A 16,936-nucleotide genomic window follows, 5' to 3' on the forward strand; every position below is an offset into this window, starting at 1 on the left:
ATCTATTGGTGGAGAGTGCAATCTTCTACAACTTTGACAAGGTTTGATAAATGAAGATGAAGTTGATCTTCCCCAAGATTTTTCCTTTCAGATCAATGGTAGACAAGTAAGTAGTTCCATCAAAACGACACCTTTACATGCAACATAAAGATTTTTTACTAACATAATTCTTTATCTTGACAGGTATCCAAGAGAAGAGAGAAGCATATGAAGTGCAAGGACATATATTTAAATGTAGTCTTTATAATTATCACTTAGGTACAACAATTCAAATACGAAGAAGGTAAAGACAAGGCCTTAATCTAAAGCAAGATTTTTTAATACAAAAAGTACTTCAAATACATTTATTGTGTTTCAAATACATTGTCACTTTCAATCTCTTTTTGGTCCTTTCATGAGGTGCTTACTACTGATGGTTCTGGCATTGGCGACTTCTGTAAGTCTCCGTCTTCAACAAATTCTTCTACATGAGGGTCAATCGGCGGATCTTTTTTGTAAATCTCTTCTTTTTGTGATGGTGATTCTTCTGCGAGATGATATTCATCTTCAGACCACTCCATCTCTTTGAAAAACTTTGATAGGTCATCATCTGTGGCCTCTCTTCTATCAAACTCTAGCTTTTCCTTTGAGCAAGCTTTGCAATTACTCCAACTATTCGCATTGAAAATATATATCATGCTTTCAATTTTCTTGATGCAAAAATGTGCTACATCAAGCTCTGTGTATGTTGTAATAGAAAGCTACGATACAAAAACAATTTTGTGAGTCAAAGCAACTATACTATTTGTGTATTAAGTGTTATAAAGAAATAGACCTGAGAGGTCTCGCTTTTGTAAACATGATCCAACATGGCTTTGGCATTATACAGTAAATACCATCCGCACTTATGATTGTCCTTTTGTTGTGGTACTTGTCAACCAAAATAATTCATAAGACAAAAGAAACTTACAAAAACAACACGAGCTTAGTACAAGAAAGAGAACTCAAACCTGAATCTTTCGATATATAACCTCTTTTAAAATATTGCCCAAAGCATAGAAGCTTTCAATGGTTGCAAGTAAGATGTTGACGCAACTATTGAAACAGTTTATAATACTTCAAATCTTTTTGCTTAATACTTTTTGTAAGGACTTTAAATTTCTTACCCTTTGATATCCAAGTGTGTTGTTTTTCAATAGAATTCAGATATAGAACTACTTTTTCTTGCATGTCTAGCATGACAAGACTCCAATGGTTCCTATAAAAAAGATAAACAAAAATAAATTTCACAATTGACAACACTTGTTGTAGTACAAAACAATGATTTACCTTGAGATATATGGCAAAATAATATTTCTCACACTTGGATTGCAATGGGTAAACCAAGCTATAAGCTCTTGGGGAGACTTTCTTTCATCTAAACGATAAGAGATTTGACAGTCAATTATAAACACCTCATCTTGTGCGCCCTCAAGAAGTTCTTCTTTGATCATCCTGCAATTGAACACTTGAGTTAGTATCATAAAAGCAAAGGGTGAAAGGAGCCCTTCATTAAAAACCAAAAAAATATATTACCTTAGAAAAATCATGACAAGGGTATCAGAGATGTCATTGTCAAAGCTCTTCAATATTTGGACATCTTGAGCTTCCAAAGGGACAAAGGCAACATGGTTATCGCCTTTCATTAAGACCTCGACCTTTGGACCAAGAGCATTTAAAGTCTTTAAAACCTTTTCTTCTCTTTGCAAAATCTCCAATTGTTGAGACTTTCTCTTTAACTCTTCATGGTCATCCTATTTTAATTTTAGCCTCTCAATTCTGTCTTGGTTCAACCTGGTATCTCTACTATGTATGTCTTTTTCAGTCATTCTTCTACTTTCAACTATTTGGGCCTTCTTGCAGGAGGAATCAAAAGAATGTCTTTCATTTTTTTATCTACAAATGATGGCATATATCTAAATTGCTCATAATAGTGTCTAAGCATGCTTAAGCTTATCATGTCTTCAGGCATAATTGCAACTCTATGAGCATGTGCTGCAAGAATGAAAGTGTCATTAAAATATTCAATAAGATAATCTTCACAAGCCTCTTGAAGACATGCAACAACTGTAGCCATCCATCTGGTCCTACTTCTACACATTTATGTTATCTCTCGCACTATCCTGACAAATGGTGCTTTAGGAATGCAATTTGTGGTTGCATCTTGTGCTTTTCTGATTTGTCTTAGAACACCTAGATATTGTGAAACCCTTCGTCTCCTTGGTAAATTTACACTTACACTAGAACTTGGTATATGGGTCTCTTGGGATGAACTAACACCATTTGGTCCAGTAAGCACTTCTGAAGTTGTTCTAGTGCTTGAGGGTTGAGAAACACGGCCGCCACGACTTCTCTTTGCGGTTTGTTTTTTTCTTGCCATTTTCTCTTTTGAAGAGTACCTTTATCACAATAGTGAATTGATTTAATACCACAAGATTCTCTCTCTCTCTCTCTCTCTCTCTCTCTCTCTCTCTATATATATATATATATATATATATATATATATATATATATATATACATATACATATATATATATATATATACATATATGTATATATATAAATATACATATACATATACATATATATATATAAATATACATATATATATATATATATATATATATATACATACATATATGTATATATATAAATATACATATACATATATATATAAATATACATATATGTATATATATAAATATACATATACATATATATATATATACATGTATATATATATATGTATATGTATATTTATATTTATATATATACATATATATATGTATATATATATATATATATATATATATTATATATATATATATATATATATGTATATATATGTATATGTATATTTATATATATACATATATGTATATATATATATATATATGCATGTATGTATATATATATGCATATATATATATATATATATATATATATATATATATATATATATATATATATATATATATGTATGTATGTATGTGTGTGTACTTCCACTTAGATGTACATGAAATGCCATACACACTAATAATATATACTTGTGAGTCCTTAATAGCATTTCAATTATATGCCAGTGAGACATAAATTACACACAGGTAACTCTCTCTCTCTCTTTCTCTATGTATGTACATGTGTGTACTTCCACTTAGATGTTATACACATTAATTGAAATGCTATACACACTAATAAAATATAGTTGTGAGGGCTAACTAGCATTTCAAGTATATGCCAGTGAAACATAAACACACAGATAAATCTTTCTTTCTCTCTCTCTCTCTCTCTCTCTCTCTCTCTATCTATATATATATATATATATAATATATTATATATATATATATATATATATATTTATATATATATATATATATATATGGACATGTGTGTGTGTATACATACCATATTTATAAATTAAAAAAGTGTGTGTATACATACACACACATGTCCATACATAGATAAGTCTAGAGGTTGTATTTATCTAATGTATTTGTCTAGCTATAACATATAATATGTATCATATAACCATCTTATTTATCTAACTATCATTTATAATAGTGGATAATATAAATCATATATGTGCTTGTTTGGTAGGGGTCCCAATTCATTTTAGATATATAGACTCGCGAGGGGGGGACCAGGAAGAGAAGGAGAGGAGGGAATTGGAGGCTTGGACAGACAATAGGAACGAGGCAAATCTACTAGTGTGGGCTAAGGCATAAAGGGTTGTGGACCAATTGAGTGTAAATGAGCAAATAGATAAGTGCATGTAATATACATATATAATAGACATATATATATTATGTGTGTGTATGTGTGTATTTTAATTGGATGTACCTGAAAAGCTATAGTTGCATTTTAAATATTTTGTAAAGACAAATAGCTTTTCAAGTACATCCAATGAGAGTAGGATACACACCCTCCCATCCACACACACATGCACATGCATTCACCTAGAAAGTCATCGCATTTACTCGCAATAAACAAGGTTCATAAATACATCCTCAACCAAATAAATTGCAAAATATTACATAGATTATAAGTTTTAATCAACAAATACTTACGAATTCTACTAAAACCTTTTTTTTTTCAAATTTGGACCTAAAACTTGAGAACTTTTAAACATTATATCACATATCAGCTTGTCTAATAATTTTCTATCGCCCAAGTGTGGTAGATTGATTATGCGATTTCCATCTTGATTAAGAGGTCTTGAGTTCAACTCTCTTTAAGGTCTCTTGGGATAGTTTCCTACGACATTAGGACTCTCTTCTTCTTCTTCTTCTCTCTCTCTCCATCCATCCGCTAGTGCTCGAAAAAAAAGGTATAGTGTAATTTCGCTTTCTTTTTTATAGTTGTCAATAACAATTTAAATATAAAAGGTAATAATTTAAACCGTTACTCTCTCTCTCTCTCTCTCTGGGCCACGTACGTGCACCTGTTGCTCCTTGGGTTTCGTGCTTTTGTGTGCGCCTTCGTGCCGCAGCAGGGTCACCCATCACAGCAGCGCAACATAGGTCTTGTCGTCGTCAGCAGCAGCAGCCACATGAATTGCAGGTCGGCTCCAGCAGAGCAGCAGCGCTGCACGTCGCTAGCAGTAGCCCGTCACCAGTCGCCAGTAGCAGCAACAGAGGTGTCGGTCGCCAGTAGCAGCAGAAGTGTCGTCCGTCGTCAATAGCAGAAGAGGCGGTGTCATCAACAATAGAAGTGCCCCCCGTCGTCAGCAGAAAAAGTACCACGTCGTCGTCAACGTCAGTGTAGCGTCGTCAGCAAGCGGCAGAAGAGGCGGCTCCGTTAGCATCGTCAGCAAGCGGCAACAGCAGAGGCGGCCATCCCGTCAATGCAGGAGAGAGAGAGAGAGAGAGAGAGAGAGAGAGAGAGAGAGAGAAGACTGACCGTGGGTGTGTGTGTGTGTGTGTGTGTGTGTGTGTGAGAGAGAGACACACCATGCTGTGGATAGAAGAGGCGGTGTCGTCAGCAAGCAGACGTGCTGCCCTTCGTCAGCAGCAAAAGTGCCGCATCGTCGTTAGTGTCAGCGTCAGCGTCGTCAGCAAGCGACAGCAGCGACAGAAGAGGCAGCTCCGTTAGCGTCGTCAGCAAGCGGCAGCAGCGGCAACAGCAGAGGTGGCCATCCCGTCAACGCAGGTGAGAGAGAGAGAGAGAGAAGACTGAGCGTGGGTGTGTGTGTGTGTGTGTGTGCGCGCGCGTGGGTGTGTGTGTGTGTGTGCGTAGGTGTGTGTGTGTGTGTGTGTGAGAGAGAGAGAGAGAGAGAGAGAGAGAGAGAGAGACACCACACTGTGGATAGACTCTCCAATGTAGTTACAAAAATAAAATGAAGTACGTACCCATGATTGTAGAAAAATAAAATGAAGTACGTACCCATGATTGTAGAAAAATTCAAAAAAGCCAAAATCTTTCGAAGATACCATAACATCCTGTAGGCAGAAAAAAAAAGTTGTTTCTTTAAAAAGCAAGTTTGAGTCTTTGTGTATGCTTGTCTAACATGCCATGGATCGTGGAGAGCTCTGAAGAAGCTTCTTCTCTTGACCTTCATGGGCAACCACCATGCTCAAGAGCAGGAGCGGTGGACACTACGGACTTGTCTGCTTCTCCCGAGCGTTAGGGAAGATGGGCATTGAGTGGTAGGTAGAGAGCAAGAGCAGTGCTGAAGGTAATCGAGCAAAGTAGGGTGTGTAGGGGAGCTTTGCATGACCTCGCATCGTCATCACCATCAAGTGATAGTCCAAGAGGCTCTCCCCCTGTTGTTCATGGCTATGGACGCTAGGGGAGAAGCAGTGCGGCAAAGGTGGGCGGCGAGGGCAGCTATAGAGCAGGGTGGCAAAGGCGAAGAGGAACATAGGCTGGCGGGTAGGGGGCAGGGGAATATTTCAGTGTATTACTGGGATTTTTTTAAAAGAGGAACAAGTATGACCCATTGAAAAAACCAAAAACTTGAGGCATCTTTTTAAGATGCTCTCTTTGCTCATTGGCGGGGTGTGTCTATCTCTCTCGGCAACCGTTATCCAATCTTCTCTGGATGCAAAGTTGGCATGTGCAGGGTGTGACGTGGAGTTATCTGTCTATGTGGATGCTTGTTATTGATGCTCATGAAGGTGGTGGGCGGTTCTTGAGTTCCATCATCTTCCTTGCGAGGCTCTCTATCTCGCTGTCTCTTGCATGTGAAGAAGCCCATGCCAAGGACTCTCTCTCTCTCTCTCTCTCTCTCTCTCTCTCTCTCTCTCTCTCTCTCTCTCTCTCTCTCTCTCTCTCTCTCTCTCTCTCTCTCTCTCTCTCTCTTGTTTTGTGGAATTCCACTTTGGCTTGCTATACGAGTGAAGCAGGTGCGTGAGGAGGTGAGGTGGACTCTTCTACTCTATAGTGAAAGCACATCACATGGTGGGTGAAGGTGCGTGAGGAGGTGAAGTATGTCAAACAAATTTTCAAAAATGGTTTTGAGTGGAATCATTAGAGATTCCACTTAAAACCAACTAGCTCCTAAAAATGACAAACATTCACATTGTTGGAGATAACTACCCGTTTGCATGGCATTCGATGTCTCTCGATCTGCTCTGTATCTCTCACTCTTACTCTCGGAGCCCGTGTTGTGTTTGTCTGCAGAGTATGAGAAGTTGTGCTCGCTTCCACTCAGCTCTCTCTCTCTCTCTCTCTCTCTCTCTCTCTCTCTCTCTCTCTCTCTCTCTCTCTCTCTCTCTCTCTCCTCTCTCTCTCTCTCTCTCTCATTCTCTCTCAAGCGTGCATACGTAGAAGAAAGGCCCAAGCCTTTTTTACACATGCAATCACACTATGCGTTGTTTTCACCTCATTGTGTGTCCAAAGAGAGGCACAAATCACCTATTTTTGAGTGGAGAGATCAGATGTGTCAGAGAAGCTCTGTGTTGTTCACAGCAGATGCAAAGGAAGACCTTAGTCTACAAGGAGTCACCTTCATCAAGATCTCTGCCTTGAGAGAATTAACGAGGCCACTTGGCGGGGGGCAACAAGGGAAGCACCTGAGTTAGGGGCCCCTGAGTTGCATACCGAACTGTTATGTGGTTTAAACTTTAGCCGATTGCATGCAAATTGACAATCGACTTGGAGGGAAGGCAACCAACGACCGCAGATGAAGTGAAGGCCTTTCTCTACATGCATTCACAAGATCCGAAGGGAAGGAAGGCTCTCTCTCTCTCTCTCTCTCTCTCTCTCTCTCTCTCTCTCTCTCTCTCTCTCTCTCTCTCTCTCTCTCTCTCTCTCTCTCTCTCTCTCTCTCTCTCTCTCTCTCTCTCTCTCTCTCTCTCACGTGAGGAGCCATTGGTGGCACGTACCCTACTTTTCCTCGGTCTGCTGTTGCAGAAGTTGCTTGGATCTTTCTCTTGCGTGTGATCTTTGCATGAGACCTGAGAGAAGGGTATCTCGGTGGGCTGGCCGTGCAAGGCACAATAGAGATAGGAAGGAGAAGTAGAATGTCCTGACAGGTTGTAAGTGGGGTGGGAATATTTTGAGGTAATGAATATATTTTAGTTTCTACGAGTATGTCCCTACGCCAATATGAAAAAACTAAAACTATAACACTATAATTGTCAAACTAAAATCATCATCATCATCATCATCATCAATGTTGGAGGATGCCCGATGTTGGGCGTTGTTCGAGAAAGTATAATTCATGTTGGAGAGCAATGTCAATGTCCACCTTTGTAAATAGTTGTAATCAGTGTCTTCCATATCGTGCTAGAATAGTCCTAATGCTTTGATGGAGCCTCCGTCACTATCATGGTCACCCTCATAGACATGGACGTCTAGCTCTCCCAAGCTTAGTGACCGGGGCTAAAAAAATACATTTTTCCTAACTGATCAATATAAGGGGAAACTTGAAATTCTCCGAGTTTTTAGGTCAAAATTTGAAGGTTTTGCCGATAATTACACTAAACTTGTGCAAATTTACCGATTTTCTTAAAAGGCAAGCTCAAAATCTAAACGGGATTTTATAATTTCAGTCGGTTTGGTTCTAACACTGTTAGTGGCTTTGTCTACTAATATAACTTTGGTATAAGTGGGCTTTGAAGTCTGCTATGAGGCCCGCAAAGCGGCATGAATGCATGGAATCTTGGCAGATGGAGCTAATATACCTGACAAGCTACTAGTACGAATCTAGTATATTAGCGAGTAGGGGTTCCTAGGTTTTCTTTATTACAGAATAGCCAGAACCTTAGCATCCAAGACTCTAAGAAAGGGTTTTTTCAATGCAATAACAAAGTCTAACCACGATTGTAGTCGGTCCAAAAATACAATAGAAATTTATTATTTGTAAACAATAATTGTGATATCAGCTTATTGTCTATGAGAGAGGATATGGGGCAAGAAAACCAACACATATCCTCATAATTTACTCATTGTATACACCTAAAATGCTCAAAGAATGAATTCAATTGTGTCGGAGGTCACTTTCAAGCATTTCAAGTGCATCTCTAGCATCAATAGTTTAAGTGCACTTGAATCGCGTCGTATAGTATTCATTTAGTTTGAATTGACTACACGCATTTCAAATGCACACACATACCCACATATACACACTTATATTAATCTACATAGTACATACATGCATGTATATAGATGAATTGTGTGTGTGTGTGTGTTGTGTGTGTGTGTGGAGAGAGAGAGAGAGAGAGAGATAGAGAGAATCTTTGCCCAAAGGTTATGGATGATTTGAAAAGAAAACGTGACTCTCAAACTGATGGTATCTCATCTATCTATAATGATTTGGTAACGTCTACCCAGAATACACATGACATAGGTATATTATACATCGATAATTCAAGAGAGTTTTTTTAGAATTGCATTGTGACCTTGCTCTTCTAATATAGACATTTGTTATTACAGATAAAAACAATCCCGAGATTCTATTGCAAGAATTTCTATATGATTGTGGAGCCACGGAATCATATGATTCATTTTATACAATGTTTAATACTTCTTTTGAACTTGAAGAAACTCTTATTTTTCACAAAGAAGCTTTACAGTAGTACAACAAAGAGTTTGATCAATTGGTGGATTCAAGAGTGGTACTATACCTTGATGAAGAATATATTCTTGCTATAGATTTGGTTCAAAAGATTCAATCACAATCCTCTAGGCTTAACAAAAAGTATTCCGTCTTATCAGAAAATGTCAAACTAAATCTTCCAAAATGTCCAAAGTGCAAACACAAATGTAAACTATTAAAGAAAAGTGTGGGGTTTATTGTGTTTTTGTTCTTAAGAGATAGTAATGATGAAGAAGCAGAAAGGGATGAAAGTAACTCTAAATCAAGTGAAGTGATCAAAGATGAACAAGACAATGAAGAAGTTCTTGATGTAGAAAAAGAGTGGGTATTTTGGCACAACATTTGAACTATAATGTTGGGACTGATGAAGAGCCAGTTAAATACAAAGATTTTGTAGGAAAAGATCCTCTTTAAGGCAAGTTGGATGTTTGCTTTGAGCCTCATAAAGCATTGGAGATTTGTTTCGATGAAGCTCTTTAGTATAAAGAGCCTACCGAAGAAGAGTTTCTCAAGGCACAAGAGAATATAACAGATCCTCATCTTTCAGAAGCGGATAGGAAAATGAAGATGAACAAGATAAAGATGTACCAATCATTCAGGAGCTGCCAGATCTCAAAATACAAAATGTTGGTTCGATAAATCTTTGGAAGGACAATCAACTTGTGTCAGATGAGAACATTACGGTAAGCACTTTATATGTATAAGCTAAAGTTTTTTTTTTTTCCCTTTCAATGTTTCTAATGATTAATTGATTTTATATGTTTGTAGATTCAACCACCAAAAGATGAGTTCTTAAGACGGTCATCTAGAGTCGTTGATCTTACCAAAGATGCTGCTCTGAAGCACTACATTAAGTACCTTGCTTGTCCTGATTTAGTTATTTTTCACAGGAAGTACTCCTCTGATGGTTATATACCTCTGTTTGTATACAAGACATTGTCAAAGTATCTTGGTGGCTATGTTCTTCATCCAAATGCTACCAAAGTAAGACTTTTGGAGAAAGAGTGTGCTATCAATGTTTTTGGATATGGTCATGCAATGCAAGGATCACTTGCACAAAATTATTTAGCATATACTGGATATGCTCTTGCAAAGGGAATTGAACATTTATAAAGAGATTTCTCCTTCCAGGAAATGATTTCTACTTTGACACAATGATTTGAAGCAGGTTGAATACAAAGAGGGCACTTCAAGTTTAGATCAAGAAGATGTTGAAGACATTGAAGATATCATTTGAGAATAGATTTTTATTAAGTATACACTTTTATAGAATGTGTTCTGGATCTTGAGGTGGAACCCAAACTTTTTTATCTCTCACTCTCTTCAATCTCCACTGATGTAAGGTTGCTTCTGCAGTAGAATCCTTCCAGCTCTGTCGTCTTTGAATTTTTTGGATATATTTATTGCAAGAGCTTGTTTTTTGTTTCTAGAAATTTTATTCTCCCTTATTCGTAGTAAGACTCTTCTATAGAACCAAAAAAATACTTCTTTTAAGCTATTCACTCTGTTTTTTCCTTCGCCGTGTTGAGTGTGTCAAAAGTATGGAATTTTTCCATTCCTTGAGTGGACCATATTGCAAGACATCCATATTGCTTTGTGAACTAGGGCATATGATCATGTAAAATATGTTACGTTGCATGTCATAATAATTATATTTATACAAATCAAATAGTTGTAAGAAGAAAAGTATGAATTACCATGTAGTGGGTAATGCTTTGAGTACTCCATGCATCTTGCATGCTTTTACCAAAATCTTGAAGGGATATCTTTAATTTCATGTTGTCGTTGTCTATCCATTCTTTCTTGTCAAGTAAGCAGAAAACCTCATCTAGAGCCATCCACACTTTTGCTTTGCAATTCCTAGCCTTTCCATTATCAGCATGGTCTGTAATAGCATTATGAAGCTTCTTCCACTGCTTATACTTTACCATTGAGCAATTACGACTCTTGTTGATTTTGCCCAGTTCACCATGAAATGACAAAAACCTACGAGCTTTCACACCTGGTTTTACTGGAACGTCATGTGATGATGTTGAACGCTTTTGACAAGAAATTATCTTTACTTTACCTCCGTGGAGCCCCATCTCTGATAGTATTTGCTCTATTTTTTCAATTGCTTTTCTTGACTCAGTCTTTGGCTTCAACTTCCATGCATATTCAATGTATAAATATACAAGCTTCTCAACAATCCTTCACAATGCATGCAATATACATATATGGACATGCGAAAGTAGAATATCAAGAATGGCTCGGAGGTTAGGATCCTCATCAGCTCTAGAGGGTTTTCAATTGTGTTGCTTCAAGCTCAAAGAGTGAGCTTTGTTCATACAATATAGACAAGGTGATTTAGAGCTAGCACCTTTTGCAATGTTATACATTCACTTGAGTGTCTTGAGATCACCAGCAAGATGCCACTCTACTTGGAAGCTTCCAATATCTTCAACATGAAGAAGTTCTCCCTTTTTTTGTCTACAAATGACATCAGGAATATCTGTTTGGTGAAATGTCCAGTACAAAATGTCATGATCTTCTTTGTCAACCTGCATACATGACTTTTTGTTACTAATATTACTTGATACATTAACTAGAGAAAGCTTAAAATTTTGTATACCTCAAAAGCTCCTAGCCACCATATATCATTCTCTGATTGTACACCGAAGCTATCATCGTTGTTCACAAGATTTTGTGCTACTCCTGAAGTGCTCTATTCATCAGGGTTATGGTGACTCGTTCTGTCTTTTTTTGCTTCAATATCTCACATTCATCTAGCTTAAGCACAAAGATTATTTTGTCTTGTACCTCCTCACTTGTCACATTATAAAATTTGACCATTTTCTTTAGAAGATTTTGCAAATTGAAAAAATTATTAAATGATTCATAAAGTGTACCACTTGTCCCACATTTCTAAATTCTTGGTTGATGAAATATGAATCACCCAAGTATTGTGAAACTTCAGTGTTGAGACCTTGTCGTGCTTGACATACATCAGCTAGTATAGGTAAGATAGAAGATGAGACCTTTTTATCTTTGAGCTGGCTCTTTACTAATTTAAATATGCTTGAATATCCTTTTTGACTGATGCCACAATTATCTATGACACTTTGAACATCTAAAGTATCAATGGTTTTGCTTTGTAGAAAATCACTGATTATATCCTGCTTTATATTCTTGAAATTTTATGTGTCCAAAATCTCTTTTGCAAGATGAGGTGCAAACAAAGAGGAATATGAAGATTTGACCATTTGAGGATCAATATTTTCCTTTTCAGGATGAAGAATGCCTCTACAAAAACATATTTTTGATTAGCTAATAATCAATACTTTGTTACAACAAGAATATGTATTAAAACGGTATACCTTATTTCTCGAATCTTGCACTTAAGACCTCCACTTCCAACCGAGGATTTCAATGTTGGAAACACTTCTGCATCTTTGACGAAGACGAAGTGGAGTGGTTTTTATCCCCGTCCTTCTCACCTCCTTTTCAAGCTCAGCAATGGTTTCTTTGGAGGATAATATTTTAACACATATTTAGGAATTTTGGGAAAAATGCACAAAGTTGGGACAATTCTTTACTACACAAGTTAGTTGGGAGAGATTACGTATGCCAAGTTGTTGCACATAAGAAAGTTATGGAGCATTATTCAATATATGTTAATGCATGTGAAGTTTCTTGTATTAGATGTTGTAAATAATAGTGTTTGGAACACCAAAGAGGGACTTAGGATCTTTTGGCAAATAAGGGACAAAATGTATAGTGTTCATTTCAACACTAGAGCATACAATGTGAAGTTTTTCCCACTCGTTGAAGCATGGTTGGAGATGTGATATGTAGACTATGTTTGCTTGTGTTTTCTATCTAAACATGTATGAGTGACCATGGATACATTATAAGTGAGCCCAAAGGGGAGATAATAAAGATCAATCATAATGCACTTTTGGTGCATTCCCACTATACTTCCCACATCATACCACAACACCATGACCTATTGCACTTGTCCCCAACCACAACTACCTAGGTATGCGGTCCCTCCCAAGCATTAGCTCACCATATTGAACAGGAAAGGCTGCTACATGAAAAAGGGTTTGTTTCTTGTGTGAAAAAGTAGACGCAAGGAATTTCAAGGCCTTGTGGGTTTCCAGATTATGCTCAAATCGTTGTGAGTTTACAAAGAACATACACAAATTTTGATTGTTTACTTCATTTGGGAACTTTTGTTATTGCACATCCCTAGCTTAGTGTGGGATCACTGATTGTAGGTACTAAAGAATGTAGATAAACAACAATGCATGCAAAAAGGCTCAATGAATGTGCATGCTAGTACGTCACCAACATAAGCACGAGCATCATTGGAAGTAGTACTAATATTGAGGGGAGAACTCACCCAAACGATTCCTAATCTCATTCTTTCCCAATGCCTCATGTTGAGGCCTTCTAAAAATTCTTGTGTAGTTGTAGATGCTGACTCAAGCCTCTAACTCAAGCCTTGAGGTATATCGCCATACCCTATGCACATGGAAAATGCATGGCCCTGCACGTGCCTCTGAGTGAGATATGCATTGCTCCCGATCAGGTTTGAGCTACCATGAAGCCCCTTTCATAGGGATCATGGTAATACTCCCCTCCCACCCATGTTGTAGGGTTGACTCGATTGCAACTTTCCGCATCAACTGAAACAACATACCATCGACCTCAAAGACTCTGACACCTCAAAAATCACCTAGAAAATACAATAACTTGATCTCAAGTTCATGGGTGTAGCAGTAGTAGAATGCACATTTGTGACCTTTCTATGGCTAGAACAACGTGCATGAGGTCTTAGTAGCAAACTTAAGTTTGCTAAGACCTAGCAAATAAAAGATGTTGTTCTCAAGATCATGGGCGTAGAATTAGAATGCGCATTTGTGACCTTTTTGTGGCTAGAGAAATGTGCATAGGTCTCACACATGCATGTGCATGAGGTCTCCATGAACTTACGTTCGAGCAAAGGTCTGAAGTCACTACTTGAAGTGCCATTAGTTTTGACGAGGCTTGACTTGCCTTCACAATAAGCTTGTAAAGCAACGTTAGGTTTGAATTCAAATTAAAGCGAAATTAAATTACAAAGCCCCTGCGTCAGCCCTTGCATCATTGTCTGTTCTAGACCATAGCCATCGCTTCGAGGACCTTATATTTCCATAGGAAATTCTCTTATGCTTGGCTTGACCATTTCAATCCCAACGGGGCTCTGCTACTTCTTGTTGCCCAGCTTGTCCATTAGAGCTCCCACCTGCTACACCTTTTACCTTCTAGATCCCACAGCTTGTTGGCGGAAACTAGCTCCGACTGCACCACCACCCAGAAACAACTTGTTGGTTATAGCATCACACATACATTGCCTGGTGCAAGCAAGGAACACCCGGTGCCATGGGATGCCCGACCTTACAGGCGTAGCTCCGACCTTGGTGTTGGTGATCGTGGATGGCAAGTATGTTCATATGAATAGGCATTAGAATGCAGGGTAAGCAAGTGCATAGGGCCTTAAGGGCTAAATCGCAGGCCCAAGAAGGTGGGAAACCTACTGCAGAACTCTGTGCTACTGAAAAGGTGGATGGAGGCCTTGGCTAGGGGCTGGCTGTGAAGGACAACCACAAGGGAGCATTGAAAAGAAATGGCTAGAGAGAAACCCGCAAGAATCGTACATTCAAAACTTGTATGTTCAAACTTCATCTACTCGTTTATCACTTGCCATTATTAGACGTACATTCATCTACTCGTTTATCATTTCAATGCCGCTCAGAGTCTGGACTCTTTGAAATTTCAGGGCTAGAAAAATACATTTTTCTTAACCGAAGAAAATAAGGGCAAACTTGAAATTTTACCTGTTTTTAGTCAAAATTTGAAGCTTTTGCTGGTATTTACACTAAAACTTGTGTAAATTTGACGGTTTTCTTAAAGGCAAGCTCAAAATCTAACCGGGATTTTATGATTTTAGCCGGTTAAAATACACTGTACCCCGGTTTTTTTCTAACATTGCAAGTTTGAATGTTTGCATTGTGCATAAAGAACTTCTACATTTGAATGATATAACTGTTGCGCCTTTGGATGTGCATGCGGGCCTTTTCGCACGTGCACTTGAGAGAGAGCGCGCGCTAGAGAGAGAGAGAGAGAGAGAGAGAGAGAGAGAGAGAGAGAGAGAGAGAGAGAGAGAGAGAGAGAGAGAGAGAGAGAGATAATAGGTATTGAGGGAAGTGCAGCAATGAGCATGCTAATAAGCCCATACATGTTGACGAACATAAGAGGTAGATAGACTAGATGGGATGAGGGATGCTTGACATGGGGACCACGCTAGTTGTATCCATCAGACTGCCTGTATCCATCAGACTGCCAAGTACAACTACATTTCGATAGGTAATTAATTTTGCCTAGGTGAATACAAAGTGCTTAAAGACTACTAGTAGTACTCAAACAAAACTTGTTTTCTTAAAGATCTTAGAAAACCTTTAGTGAAAATATAATAGGTACAGATATTTGTTTGCAAATAAATACACTAGAATCTCAAGGACCTGTAGATTTTCCTTCCTACAACTTTGTTAAAAAGCTAATTTTCAAATTTTGAAGGTGGGATTACACTAAATATTAGTATTCTAAGCAACTTTGTAGCTTGAGCCTCTAATCTAGAGTAGGCTCGAACCTAAGTTCACACGTCTAGGGAGCCTTTAAGGGAGAAGCTTGGACTTACCTTAGTAAATGACCCCAAGTTGTGCTTCAATAAAGGCTCAAATTTAAGAAAATTGAGCTTCTACCCTAGCCTCTCTAAGCAGATGTGAAGGAAGAGGTTTGAGCTTAAATTCACAATAAAATTTCAAACTTCTGTTTGAGTGGAGACTTAAATTGAAGTAGCTTGAGCCTCTACGTCATCACAAGCTTGAACTTAAGTTCAAGCCTCTAAGAAGCCTCAAAGGGAGAGGCTTGAACAGCTGCGAAGGGCTTGGCTTGGACTTAACCATAGTGAAGTCCAGAACATGCGCTTCAGTAGAGGCTCCAATTGAAGCACCTTGAGCCTCAACGTGAGAAGAGGCTCAAACTTAAGTTCGATCCTCTAAGCAGCTACGAAGGGAGATGCTTGGACTTAACCATAGTAAAGGCTAGAACATGCGCTTTAGTAGAGGGCCGAGGCTCCAATTCAAGCAGCTTGAGCCTCAACTTGAGACAAGGCTCAAACTTAAGTTCGAGCCTCTAAGCAGCCTCGAATGGAGAGGCTTGGTGGACTTAACAATAGCAAAGGCTAGAACAAGCGCTTCAGTAGAGGCTCCAATTTAAGCAGCTTGAGCCTCAACTTGAGAGGAGGCTCGAACTTAAGTTCAAGCCTTCAAGCAACCTCAAAGGGAGAGGCTTCAATTCAACCTTTAATAGGGTCCAACCTCTCTGCTTCACTAGAGGATCAAATTTAAGCAACTTGAACCTCTACTTGAGAGGAGGCTCCAACTTAAGTTTGAGCCTCTAAGAAACCTCAAAGGGAGAGACTTGAACTTAACCTTAAATAGGGTCCAAACTTGAGCTTCACTAGAAGATCAAAAGTAAGTTTCTTGAACCTCTACCTCAAAGGAGTCTTGAAATCTAAGTAGCCTCAAGGGAGAGGCTTCAACTTAACCTTGAGCAATAAATGTATAAACATGTGCTTTAGTATAAGCTCATATTTAACTAGCTTGAGCCTCTACCCCAAAGGAGGCTCGAACTTAAGTTCGAGCCTTTAAGAAGCCTCTAAGGTAGAGACTTGAGGCTAAATCCCTAAACTTGTGCCTCAATATAGGCTCAAATCTAAGTAGCTTGAGCCTCTACCTTCTTAGAGGAGGATCAAACTCAAGCTCGAGCCTTTAAGCAACCGTGAGAAAATG

At 38.3% G+C, this 16,936-nt stretch overlaps 1 protein-coding gene and 1 pseudogene across 1 annotated transcript; one reads left to right on the plus strand and one right to left on the minus strand.

Annotated features, from left to right (window-relative positions):
• Positions 1-286: 286 nt before the first annotated feature.
• LOC147448639 (uncharacterized) lies at positions 287-5,223 on the minus strand. Its single transcript, XM_086522421.1, has 7 exons — positions 4,461-5,223; positions 2,258-2,417; positions 1,555-1,719; positions 1,309-1,473; positions 1,146-1,237; positions 815-909; positions 287-740 (listed from the first exon to the last, which is right to left on the minus strand). Exons 1-7 carry the CDS (start codon positions 4,519-4,521, stop codon positions 393-395), a joined length of 1,086 nt encoding a protein of 361 aa, XP_086378547.1. The 5' UTR covers positions 4,522-5,223; the 3' UTR covers positions 287-392.
• Positions 5,224-8,713: 3,490 nt separating this feature from the next.
• Positions 8,714-10,209, plus strand: LOC147448640 (uncharacterized; annotated as a pseudogene).
• Positions 10,210-16,936: the final 6,727 nt, after the last annotated feature.

This window comes from Adiantum capillus-veneris, chromosome 10, assembly GCF_014529385.1.
Source record: "Adiantum capillus-veneris isolate H3 chromosome 10, ASM1452938v2, whole genome shotgun sequence".
In the NCBI taxonomy this organism is placed as follows: domain Eukaryota; kingdom Viridiplantae; phylum Streptophyta; class Polypodiopsida; order Polypodiales; family Pteridaceae; genus Adiantum; species Adiantum capillus-veneris.